The sequence below is a fragment of the Eupeodes corollae genome, chromosome 2 (genome assembly GCF_945859685.1).
Source record: "Eupeodes corollae chromosome 2, idEupCoro1.1, whole genome shotgun sequence".
NCBI classification, from domain to species: domain Eukaryota; kingdom Metazoa; phylum Arthropoda; class Insecta; order Diptera; family Syrphidae; genus Eupeodes; species Eupeodes corollae.
The window spans coordinates 32,112,127-32,126,270 of NC_079148.1; the positions used below are offsets into that span (position 1 = coordinate 32,112,127).

Genomic DNA, 14,144 nt, shown 5'->3' on the forward strand with positions numbered 1-14,144 from the left:
AATGTACAAATTAGGGTTTAGTTATAAGTAAGATACATCAATTAACTTTCTTACTAACGTTGAATTAAGTTATAGTCTAGGAATACCAGTTGAGAAAGGGTGAGACAACAAATTGGTAAAAGTAATTGATTCATCGTGGTAATCAAATCGTCAAAAATATTGAAAACATTTAGTGTGTCACTAGTTTCCCAGAATTAAATATGGTTATAATTGTACGTCTCTAATTTAAAGGAACACTCATTTCAACAATTTTTAGATAGAATGGTGTTTGAGCAATTGACTTATAACTCTCAACCATTTCCCTATGCGACTCATGTCAGGAATGAAGCAGTTTTAATGCCTAATCCAAACGACTATTTTGAGAAAGTACTTTTCATGACAGTAATATACTCTTGCAGGATTTGTCAATTCGTCGCAATATGCAGTTCTCGTAAAAATACTTTTAGGTGGCACAGGCAGGGATTGAAGCCAAGAGCTATCGCATGGCAATAATACGCACCAACCATCATGCCACGGGTACTACTTAGGTAAAAAATACTGGTCGAAAAAATTACAATACTTTTTTTAAGGATTAGGGTGTCCTAAACACGAAACTCATCTTGTGTAATTTGTGAATAGTTAGTTATAGCTGAGTTATGTGTCTTCATTTAAATTTATTTGATGTTTTGAATATAAGTTATTCACTAATGTTTTTTTTTTCAGGTTAAGACGTAGGACTAATGATGATTTTTTTGAAAAATTACTAAGATACTGAAAATTTTCAAACGGAATCTTTACGAATTTTATTGCAAAAACGCTACTTTATGAATTAAAAGCCTTAAAAGGCACAATTCCGCTTAAACAAGATTGAATTAATGGACGAACATAGCAAACAAATTTTTGATTTCTAAACTTTCAGGGTTTTATGTTTTAGTTTCCAAATATTACATCTTCTGATCTCCTCAGACCAGTTGAGAGAATAAAAAAAAATTGTTTTCAATTATTATTATATTTAAGTATTTTACTATTATATTTATTATTATATTTAAGAATACTAACACCCAAACACAAATTTCGTTGTTCGTGTTCAGGTTTTGAAACATTCAAGTATTTTGGTAAGAGAGTTAACTAACTTAGTTGTGATGTATTTAAATTATTTAGCTAAAAATTGCAAACTTTACTTGGCAAACTATTAATCATTCTCATAAATTGTAGATCACGAGTTCAAAGTTATTGAATATTTATACATGGTAGTTTTTCAATTAATGATGCTGCATTTTTATTAAATAAAACTTAAAAATCTTGTTTCATGGAGAGTATACGAGTCGTTAAAAAGATCGCATGAACTTGATATTTGCTCAAAGGTTTCAGGATGGTTTAATTGTTAAAAAAAATATCAAATTTGTAAGACAAGACTTTTCACTATGCAAAAAAAGGATTTTTAATTTAAAATTTCTTAATATTATTTACAAATGAAATGTAAAAATGTTTTTACAGTTAAAAATACATTTTTGCAATTAATTCGTATTTTAAAAAGTCGCAAAGTTAATCTTAGATTCTCTATTCTCTATTCTCAGCCCAATAAAGTGTACACAAAAGTTGTTGCAAGGGACTTAAAAACCTAGTTCCTGACTATTTAATTGTAGTTTATTAATAGTTTTAGACAACACATATTCGATGCCACTTTTCGTTAATCAAAAACTCTCTTCTGTCGCAAAATCTTTAATTTTAAAACGATTATTTTTTTATAAATGAATATAAAAACAGCTTTTCAAAAGAAAAGTTTATTTGGTTATTAATTGTCAAATGGCATTATAGGATGGCTAGGATGTCAATGGATTTAAAAACCTCTACAAAATCAGACATTTTTGAAATTGAGATAAATCAATGCGTTAATCTTAAAATTCAAAATGAATGTCCTTTTTTCTTATATACTTTCAAAACGGTTCAATTTACGATTTTATTAGTTTTTGACAATCTTCAAAAACAAACTTTTGTTTGCAAATGAAAATATCTCTTTGAATATTACTGAAAAGCTATTCAAAATTCTAAATATAATGTTCAAAGTAAAAAACTTTTCACTTTTCACAAAAGGCTTTGCAAGAATTTAGTTTGGAGAAAAATTAAATAATTTTCTATTTGCAAATTTGCGTTCGGTGAAACGTTATTTGAAAGGTAAAAGTGCAAAGTTGCAAAGTGAAAAATGTTTGGTAACATAGGTCTTGAGTCATATTTTACTATTTGGAAATATGTAGGATGTTAAATTAAAAATTGTATACTAAATTTTAAAATTTTAAAATTTGGTAATTATTGTACACACATACTTTAAAAAGTTGGAACAAAGTTTCTTTACATTGTCATCAAAGTTTTTGGCAACATTTCAAGACCATTCTCGGTAAGAAATCATCAAACCTTGTGTTCCTGGTTAGATATCAAGACACAAAATTTGAAAATGTGCATTAACTAAATTTGAAATAAATAAGTTTCAGCTAAAAACTAATATTTATAGGATAGTTTTAAATCGTCTTAAACGTTTTCTTTTTAAATCCAATTGGACAAATTTGTGCTTAAATATAAGAAAACATTACATAATGATACCAAAGTATTTGGTAAGTTAATTCTTCGAATGCATACATTTTTGCTGAATTTGTTTGAAGCTTAACTTTTTATTTTTCGAAATCAATAGATTCACATGCTTGCAGCTGACTGTCTTCGATAACTTCACGAACTCCATCTTTACTGCCTTGAGTCGATTTTGAAGAATCATAAAAAATTTTATGTGTCTAAAATCACAAAACTCCGGTGAGCAATTAGAACTTTAAAAGCCTTAAGTATGCAAAAAAACGATGTAGATTCGCTTGTGGAATGCCTTAGGGCCAGTTATAGCTATCATTGAAATCGATCCGGAAAAATGTTTGAATCGATATTTGACGGCGTTTCCCCTCTTTTATTAGAAAACGAAAATTATATATTGTTCGATTAGAAATCTCACGGAAAATTTTTCTTGAGAAAAAAGTGTAATTGCACAATTACACGTTTTTCTATTTTTAATGATTGCTATAAACGACCTATGAATAAAATCCAATGTTTGTTTTCAATGACGAAAACCAATGATAGCTATAACTGGTGCCTTATTCCAAAAGAAGAGGAATCTGCAAACCTGAGTTTTCGGATAAAGCAGCAAATATTCTCAGTAGTTTCAATGCTAGACATCACTGGCTTTCACTATTGTCCGCAACGAAGGCTCTTCACACCGCCAGCTTAAGAAGATCAAAATTGTAATCCAAATAAATTTTCAAAAAAAAAAAAACAAAACTTCTCGAGACTAGAGAAATGGTGTACGAATCGTTTCCAAGAATTTTAAAAAGACAGCAAAAAATGATTTGTTACATGGTGTATACTATAAACATTTGTTAAGGCGATTTTCTAAATTGTAGTTAAAAACCAAGAAAGTGTTTAGTTATTTATCTTGACCATTTTTTATACTCCTATCATTTATTTTCAAAAAGAATCACAAACAAAATAAAATCGGAATTTGAATCTCTTAAGTCTGATATCTTAATAAACAAATATTGTCATAACCACTTTTTTAATTACAAAATTTGAGGATAATCTCAACGTATTCTTTTTTTCAAATGACATGTAGATGGTGTATTGTTAACTTTATGCATACTTTTTGCTTATTTTTATATTTATAAATATAAAAAGGTAATTAACCAATAAATTACTTATATTAAAAATTCAATAATGCCTATTTATAAAATCAAATTCGTGCAACTTGTGCTGTTTTTTGTTGGTACCTATGTATGTATGTGCTTCATTCCCCGTTTTCTTGAACTTGATCTTTAATACACAATTCACTATAATTAAACTTTTACTTTTATAACATTCTCTACGACTATAGTACCTACACTACTTAAAAACATATGTTTGTCTATTATGACGTACATACTCTACTTTCGATTAACATTACAAAACAACACATTCTATTACTCATGGTTTATTGGAACTCAATCTATAACTATATTTGGTATGATATATTGTGGTTATATAAAATGTACCTTTGTTCAAGTCTGGTCTCGGCAGTCATATTCAAGTCGGTGTCCTCATCATTGCATGTTCGATCCTTCAAGGGCATTTTATTATCATCGTCTTCTCCTAAAGCCATTTTGTGTCAATCTTTTTTTATACTGAAATATAATAAAAAAAGAAATTTTAGAGATACCGAATAGTGTTTTTTGTTGTGAATGAAATTTACTTATGGTCATGTTTTTTTTTAAATCATAGCTTTTATTACAACTGTGATATATATTTAAAGAAAAACATAATAAAAGTCAGACACATATTTCTAGTAGCTTCAAGAGAATGATAAACTGCAAGTCATTGCAAAATAAATAAGTATTCTAACGTACTGAAAACAAAGGTGTTATTATAAAAATTGTAACAAATTAATACGTTTGATATACCATGAGTTTGCATATTTTAAGACATATCATACATGGAAAAGATATATTAAATAGGTAGGTATGGTAAATGGTGTCTATTAGTCACAACCCTAATAATTTAATTTAACAATTTGTTTCCGATAGGAGCAGGTTTTTAACATTGTATATTAACATTATCTGCGAAATTTGAAAACCATTGCCGTCTTCCATATGATAAAGCATTTACTATTCAAATTTGAGTTTTTTTGGTTTAAATGCTTTACATATAATTTTCACCGCTATGAAAAAAATCTTTATCATATAAAAATTGGAGACAGTTGATTCCTAAAAGTATAAAAGAGGCTGGAATGCAACATACACTGATTTTCTAATGAAAATTTGTGTCAAACTGTATTTAATATCCTTTGAAAACTATGTAATCTCTAACTAAGTAGTTTGAGTCCATTTCCGTTGAGATATTCGACGCGATTAGCGAATTTAGTAGTATTTTTGATATTGGACATTTTTCTGAATAATGCTTCAAATTTTCACATCTATATTTAAATTTTCTTGAAAGTCTTTTTTACACATCTTCAAGTTACTATATGTTGATGTATGTTTTATTTTCATTACATATTTTAATCAATTTTTTTTTTGATTAATTTTGAGGAATAATTAATTCTTTAAACTTATCATACCTTTTATGTGAACAATAATGCATTAAAATTCTTTTTTGTTCACCTCTTTTGATTCCCCATTGAATCAAGTTAATGCCATAAGAAAAAGAAAACTATAAACTTAACTACTGATGAAGAGCTTTTATGTTAGTTTTTGAGCTAAAAATATAATAACTGTGATAGTAGTGCGGTAGGTTGTAGCTGTAGGAGACATCAATCGATAGAATATTTAATTCTGTAATAACATAGTTTGATGCATGCATACACCACCAACAAATTTATGATATGTACAAAATATCTATCTATACACTTTACAAAGTCAATAATAAACAACATAAATTAAATAGTGTGGGTCTATAATAATGCATGTGGGCTTCGAAGTTCGAAGACAATGCCAAAAAAACAAAATGTCACATATGATTATGAAAACATTATACGTTAAAAAACGCATTTTAAAATTTAATTGTGGGATTATTCTCCTACTTTTTCATAAGATCTTTCTTTGTCAAAATAAGATTTTTATACATTCAATGTGTAACTATTTATGTTTGTGAACATATGGACACACAAAAAATCATTAAAAATGTACAAACACGTCAACAAATTACTTGGAATAGTAAGAATGTGATATTTAGTTGATGGTTATTTTCGGACACAGCTATAGTTAACAAAAGGCCACAGAAATCCCTTGGATAGTAAAAAAAAAGACAAATTAAATGATGACATGATGTCCTTGAAAACAATGTTATTAAATTTATTGATTATTTTGGTGAATAACTCTTAGGACTTTTTAAGCCGTTGAAGGGTTCAGTAATTCCCTTTAATAAATTGTACCTATACTTTTTTGTCTACTTTTCTGGTATTACGAAAGTTGTATGATTATTCATTTTAATTTGATAATGTCTTTAAAAAGAGTATTTTTAACTTCGAATTGGAAGTTAATATCAATTAGTCGTTATATCAAATTAAAATTTTTGAAATTCCTTTAAATTTCAAGGCCGTTAGAATCTATATGCATCGTTCTTAGAGAGTTGTGTGTGATGGGCTATTACGTTTGAAATACCTTTTTCGATCGTAATATCTCAAGAACAAGTAGAGATATCGAAAAATGTATTGAGTTGATTTTTCGGAAATTTGGTTACCAACTTTGTTAAATTTTGTTTACACTTTATGACATAATATAGAATTATTATGAATTATAATAGACGATATTTTTCAACAGCAAAACTTTTAAAGCTAGGTTCCTAAGAACCAATGAAATAAAATCCAAATCTAAATTGAAATCTAATGAATTTGTTTTCAGGGTTCTTTCATTCGATTGATTTAATAACTGCAAAAACGTTTCGAAATCACTTCAAGTGAAAATGGAGCAGCTCACATAATATTACATCACTTAATATAAAATTTAATTTATGGTCATAATTTTTATAATTTCTTATGTTTTTATTTCTCCTGTGCTTTTTAATGAAATAAATATAAAATATTATTTTTTTTATTTTCAATTCATTGATGCACATGACAGCTAGCTGCTATTTACGGTTCTTTGCAATGAGCAGTTTTTAAGTATCGGTTAGGAAAGACTAAGGTGTCGAAGTCTAGTTTTTAAAGTGCCTTGAAAGCTTTTAAAAGAACGTTGTTTTATTCGAAATGTTATTGGGAAGATATTTTGTGTATAGAAAAATCATTTCAAATTCTTTGTCCGTTTCCTCAAATACAAAGAAGAAGCTGCAACTTTTTAGGAATCAAGTGCATTATATTAAAAAGTTAAGGTTTATTTTCTTTTAAGTGCCATGATCAAATCACTTGAAAATCACAAAAATCCAAATTTAGAACGAAATCAAAAAATTGAAATCGAGATCGATAAAAATGAATTTCAGAACTCCAATTTATTAACTTCCCATAGGTAGTTATTGTAATGGGTCCGATTTGTCAAATTAAAAATGTTGACATTTCTCTACGTTTCAAGGTTCCTAGAGTCGAAATAAAAGGTTTTAAGAAAGATGTATGTACGTACGTGCGTGTGTACGTACGTTCATACGTCCGTACGTTCGCGACGTATTTTCGTCGTCCATAGCTCAAGAACCAGAAGAGATATCGATTTTAAATAAATTTTGTTATATAGATAATAAAACAGAAAGATGCAGAAAGGGCTCTCAAGAAAAGTTTGAAAAAAATGTGAACATTTTGGTTAACCCAACATATCTTACGAACCAAAAACGCTAGAGACTTGAATTAAATTTTATATAATATATTGTAAGTTGATTTCAAAGAAGTATATTTTTTGAAAAAAATCCATCAACGGATTTTTTTATAAATCAACAAAACTAAAAAAAAATTTGTCACCTAAAAAAATTTACGACTAAACAATCTCCAAAACAATTTTGTGGAATAATGTTTTTGACATCTGATAAAATTTTGAGAAAAATCGAATTGACAGTTTTTTTATAAAAAATAAAAAAACTAAAAAAAAACATACTCAAAGTTAGTAAAAATTGAATATCGATTCAAATATCTTTTCAAAAACTTGAAATTTAAGCTTCAAACTAATTTTATCTTATAAGAAATATTGTTTTGAACATACTGAAAAATGTTGAAATAAATGGAATTGACAGTTTTTTTTACAAAAAAATTAAAAACCGAACAAAAATTAACAAAAGTTGTTAAAAAATGATTTTCGACTCAAATATCTTTTCAAAAATTTGAGATAATAGCTTCTATTTAATTTTTACTTATGAGAAATATTGTTTGTAACATTCGATAACATTTTGAGAAAACTCAAATTGACAGTTTTTTTTACAAAAAATAAAAACCTAAACAAAATTTATGAAAGTTGGTAAAAATTTACTTTCGACTCAAATAGTTTTTTAAAAATTAAAAATATTGGCTTCAAACTTTTTTTATTTCACAGAAAGTATTGTTTTCGAAATTCAGTAATTTTTATACTAAAATCCAACAGTCCGTTTTTTCATAAAAAAATAAATCTACAAAAATAGTACAAAAAATTGGTAAAAATTAATACGAGTACATATCGACAAACTTTTAAGCAAGGCAAATCGACAGGCGTAATGGGAAGTTATCAGTGTGGGTCGCATCCCAGCCTCTTTTATTAATGTTTCACTTCGACTGAAATTGAAATGTAGAACTTATGTAGTTATTAAACTCTAACTCTGAACTGTAAACTTTTTGAAGTTTTTAAAATTACAATTTTGTTTATTATAAAAAAATAAAAAATTGTTTTTCTAAAGGTGTGTCCGCACCAAAGAAGCAATGCTTAAAAATCGTTTCTGAAAAGTTTTTCATTTATTTAAAAAACATTTCAGAAACTGCTGGAACATTTCAGAAATGTTTCTGATTTGTTTTTTTTTTCTGGTGTTGACGCATTGAAAACCATTTTTAAAATGTTTTGTATTTTTTTAAATTATTTCTCTATCTCATCTTCATAATTTGATAATTTGTATTTTGGAAATTTAAGTTTTGTATTAAATTGACATTTTCGATTTTCGTCGAGTGGATCCTTCAAAACTTTTTTTATTTCGTACATTTAAATAAATTTGATCAAATTCAGAAATGTTTCGCGTGCATCCAAACCAAAACAAATACATTTCAAAAACATTTAAGACAAATTTCAGAAATGCTTCTCTGTTTCTGAAACGTTGTTTTAATATTTCTGAAATGTTTCTTTGATCTTAATGCACCTTAATGGTGATCTTTTAAATAACGAGTTCAAATTCATATAAAACTCATTTTTTACTTAACTAATAAATTGGTAGTTCTGACTCCGCTAATAGGTAAAAACTAGGTAATTTTTTTATTGAATATTGAAAGATAGAATTTTATTAAAGTTTGAAAATAGAATCGCTATTAAAAAATTTATTAAAATGTACTTTTATCATACAAAATAAACGTTTAAACCAAATTTTTATAATATGAATTTTTGATTAAGATTTTGAATCTCAAAACTTTGCCTTAGCTCTTTCTCAAACAGAATTTTTCATTCATCAGAATTGTTCATTCATTAATATTTATAGAATTTGTAAAAAAAACATAGCAACAAATCGAATTTTCTACAACTAAAAATTAGTTAAGACGGTTAGTTTTTACTGAGTGTTCATTCAAATTTGTCATTAATTAATGCTTAACAGTATATTACATCATTTAATGAATGTCTTAGTAACAATTTCGTTTTATTATAGTAACTAAATAAATTTGTTCTTTGCACAGACTTTTATATTAATTAGTGCATATTAAGTAATGCAATTTTTTTAGATGCTGCAATATGCTCTGTTGTAGTGTTTTAAAGAATAATATAATAGTTTGAGTTGTAGTGTTTTATATTTTCATAAGTGTACCTATCGTAAAAAACTTAGCATTTCGATAGTCAGTATTTTTCGAAATACAAATTTCAAGCAATTGCAAAATGTCAATACCATGCAACTAAATATGGACGGTTCGTGAAAAATCACAATCAAATCTAAGTGTAAGGAACTGTCAGCATTTCAGAAGTCATGGACTTAGAAACAAAAATTATTTTGTGTCAAATGTGAAAATTGTTCACGATTAATCACTAAAAGGCTTTAAAGATTTTACATAATCGTTCAAAATATTGATGCATTGGATTTTTAAAATAAGTAACTGGCATTTATGTAAAATATAAGCTGTTTTTCATACGTGCCAAATGTATTTAAATTTAAATTGCCACAGGAACTTGTTGTAGTCTGGCAACTTTAAAAAAAAAACTGTATTGACACTGTACCTCAAGTTTAAATAAAAATATTGGTTTCAAAATCATTTTTTGCTATACAAAGTATTGTTGTTACAAAAAAAGTATTTTTCCTTGAAGAATCCAATCGGAATTTATTAATAAGATATAAAAATTATCATTAGTTTTAATAATTTAAAAAACATTGGTCTTGTGAATCAAAAATAATAATATTTCTTTTTAAATTTCAAGAAAGAAGTAATAACTTCATCATTATTCTCCAAAATTAGATAATATTCTATTCAAACTATTTCTTGATATTATACAACTTATTTTATGTATCACAACTTTAATACTAGTACTTATATTTTTACAAACAAATCATCATTTGAGAATAGGTATAATATTAATAATTAAAACTGTAATAATTTGGTGTATTTCAGGACTAATAATAAAATGATTTTGATTTTTAAATATGTTTTATTTTTAATTTAAACTTTTGAAAGAATGACGCTAAAAATTATTTTTCGACCACAATATCTCGAAGACAAAAGCAGGTAAGGAAATCAAACTTATTTTATCATTTTCAAAATATTGTTGATAACTTTTATCTATTTTTTTTTTAGAAAATCAACTCTACAGCTTTTTCCAAAAACGAAAGCCCACAACAATAAGAAAATGAATTTATATAAAGCAACATTTTAAAATTTTGTAAAACTCTTTTCTTTAAACGAGTGTTTAAAAAAATTAAAATGACATTTATTGTTTCCACTTCTGAAATAATATTATTATAAAAAAAGTGCTGTTCTTTTAAGACACATTAATATAATGTAAACCAAATGGGAACAATAGTTAAAACAAACAGTCATTTTTATGTCGATGTCGATAAAGTCGTTCATGATTAAATCGATATTCGTCAAAACACTTCCAAAGTGATGTTTTCACTTTCAAATAAAACATTTTTTTTTTCAAACACGTTCAATTTTCAATGTAAATTCAAAAATTTTGCAAAGTCAAGAGGTTCACTTCAACGTGCAAACCAAGAACCACTTTTAATGCATTTATAACCGTTAATCTTTTTATATCTTAAAGAAACAAATTAAATTTAAAAAAATTAAAAAAAATTGCTAAGAAATTTGAATTTCATTTATTAAATTTTTATGAAAGTTAATTCCACTGAAAATATAACATTTTTTCCCGGAATATTATGATTATCTATAGTTTTTTTGTTCTGTTGCTCTAAATTACACACCGAGGTCAGAACAAAAATGAAATTTTACAATCACAGCTTTTCGCATTGTCACACATCACTAACTTGTGCAGGATTAGTAATAAATCATTCACTTAAAACCAAATTAAAAAAAAGAAAGACATACACTCTAAAAATATTTAGGGGCTTGTATACCTTCCTACTTACAAGACTTGACTTAATACGTAGATAGGTAGATCTTCTTTTTTTTTACAGGTATTTGATTTTGGCATTCAAAAAAATGTAGGATGTAATTTCATTCAGGTTTGACGACAGTTTTCACAATTTTCAATTTTTTTAAAACAACTTCTTGAAAAAAAAGATAAAGATAACCACTGACAACAACTTCTAAAGAACTGCTTTTTTTTTATTAATTTTTTTTGTATTCACTTTATGCATTATCTTAAGCCAAAGATTTTTTTACTCACAAAGTTGATACGTATCAAATCTTTTGAGCAACTTAAAGAGCAAACGGATGCGTTGTTGTCGTAGTCGCCGTCAAAAAATGCATACAACTGCCTGTGCGTGCATTTGATTTTTGAATTTCCGTTACAAAAAAAAAAAAATAAGTCCAAAGCCGGACAAAGATTTATTGTAATTTTGAAAAGACGATTCCTCTGACTGACTGACTGAATTGTGATGTGCGAACTAATTTGCGCTTAAACTTTAAAAAATGGAAATCACTTTAATTTGAATCAACTTAAAATCAAAAGAAGATACAAAATGAAGATGAAAGATATTCTCCCTTCGAGGGCCGGAAGGGCGCTTTGATGAAATAAGAACTATTGCACACACAAAGGAATTCACTTTGTTCCACTTTTACATCTTTATGGACGCACAACTTAACAAAATATAAACAAAACAGGTACCCACCCACCCTTTGTAGATACGTCTACTACTTTTTTTTTGATAAATCACAAACAATTATCTAAACAATGAGATTGATGCAAGATTGGGATTATTTAAATTCCAGAGAAGTATACGATAGATGCGTATTGGTAACTAAATAATTATTATGTACGCAATCAAGTTCCGATTTTCCCGACGCGTTAAGTGTATCTAATTCTATTTTACTTCACGCTTGCTACGACCCCATAATCAACCAACAAACCAACCCACCAGTGTCTGTCCGTCTATCCGGATCCAGCGAGCACCTCCAGCAGCACCGTGCTTATGTAGTTTAGATACTTTAATTTGCGAGCAACACACACTATAAGATAGATGGATGGATGGATTGGATAGATACTCTTGAATCCGAATCGAATGTATTTCAACCGCAATGGACTGTCTGATGCGATGTAGCTTTATCCCTATGTATCCAGACAGTTGATAATATTTGTATTTTATTTTTTACTGAGTGGGAATACGTAGGTACTGAGATTCTTTTTTTTTCTTGTATATTTATCTAACAAGATACTTCAAGTCTCATAGACTGCACTATACTGGATTGAATTGATGATGATGATGACGGCGCAACACTCAATCGTAGCTGGAGGCTAACTAATTGTGGAAAATTGCTCGGACTGTATGGTTAGCTGGAAGAGTAACCATACAGAGTGTCGTACTCGTACGTATAGTCATTGCTTGTAGATACATTCGTGGGAATGTATTAGATAGGGCAAACATGGGTAGTTTTTATATGTAAGAAAAAAAAATACAAAATGTTCCCTAAAATGTAATTTATATGAATAAAGTAAATAAAACATAGAAATAACTTCAAGTAAGCAACAAATTGAAAAGCCTAAAAAACATAGAAACATCGCAGGCAATATACTATTCTTTTCAAGACTTTCCAAAACTTATTTTGTGAGTCTTTTCAAATTTAACATGATTTGCTGACATTGCAAAAAAACATAGAAAAAATAAAATTTATTTTAGCCAAAGGAAAATTATTGAAGTTTATATATCATATTTGCTAAGAAGAAACAAAGTTTGGAAAGAATCTAAAAAATATTAATACCATTGTACGAATTTTAAGTTTAGCAATAAACTATCCTCTTCAAAATGTTACTTTTGCAAGGCTGTGAAGATTTGACATGAGTTACTGGCGTTGAAAAAATACATAGAAAAACTTAAATTTGTTTTAGACAAGGGCAAATTCCATTTTAGTAATTAACTTTAGGTAAGCAATAATTTAATTTAGGTATCAGGTTTTTACGAGTATATCATATTTGCGACGTTTTCTGCTAAGAAGATACACAGCTTATGAAAGAGAACATGGTATGAATTTTAAATTAAGCAATATACTATTCTTTTCTAGACTTTAGAAAACGTTTTTTTTTTTTAAGGTTTATTTCAAGTAAGCAATAAATTATCCTAGGTATAAGGTTTAAATATCATATTTGAGACTTTTGGCTTGGATCAAGTCTAAAAAAACATAGAAACTTCACATGAGTTTTAAAATTAAGAAATATAATATTTGAAAGAATATTATATTGCTTTTCAAACCATTTGTTTTGTAAACATGGGTTATTGACGTTGCAAACACAGAAACATAAAAAAACTGAAACTTCTTGCAGACAACAAAAAATGATTAAAATTTCACCACTTTTTAGTTACTCACTTCAAGTAAGCAATAAATTATCCTAGGTATGATGTTGTCTTATCATATTTGCGTCGTTCTCTGCTAAGAAGATACTAAGCTTAGAAAAAGACTTAAAACATTGAAACATCGTATGAATTTTAAATTAAACAATATACTATTCTTTTCTAGACTTTCCAAAACGATTTCTTTTTAAAATAAAACATAGGCAACTAAATTATAAAAAATAAACGCCACATTTTTTCTGGTAAGCAATAAATTATTCTAGGTATGAGGTTCATACATCATATTTGAGGCGTTTATTGCTTAGAAGATACTAAGCTATCATTCTTTTCAAGACTTCGCAAACCTTTTTTTCAGGGCTTCAAAAATGTATGACACAACAAAATAAAATTCTTCAGATGAATGAAAAGTTAAAGATTAGCGTGCTTGGCTTCAAGAGATTTCCTTAGCAATTTTATATGGTTAACGTAAAACATAGGTAATATGTCATGATAAGAATTTATGCAAATAACGAGAAAAACATTTTATAGTAATAAACAATTCAAGATAAATTGTTTTTCAACGTTTTTTT

At 27.3% G+C, this 14,144-nt stretch overlaps 1 protein-coding gene across 4 annotated transcripts in view; it reads right to left on the minus strand.

Annotated features, from left to right (window-relative positions):
- LOC129948489 (scoloptoxin SSD14-like) overlaps positions 1-14,144 on the minus strand; it is a 34,468-nt gene that overhangs the window by 6,940 nt on the left and 13,384 nt on the right. Inside the window, exons 1-2 of one of the 4 annotated variants that reach the window (XM_056059504.1) lie at positions 12,148-12,530; positions 4,041-4,169 (exon numbers count right to left, since the gene is read on the minus strand). In XM_056059504.1, coding sequence (XP_055915479.1) covers positions 4,041-4,147 — 107 coding nt within the window. In that variant the 5' untranslated portion in view covers positions 4,148-4,169; positions 12,148-12,530. Of the gene's footprint in view, positions 1-4,040; positions 4,170-5,101; positions 5,181-11,901; positions 12,069-12,147; positions 12,531-14,144 lie in introns of those variants that run through there. The other 3 variants (XM_056059506.1, XM_056059505.1, XM_056059507.1) reach the window with 3 other exon arrangements.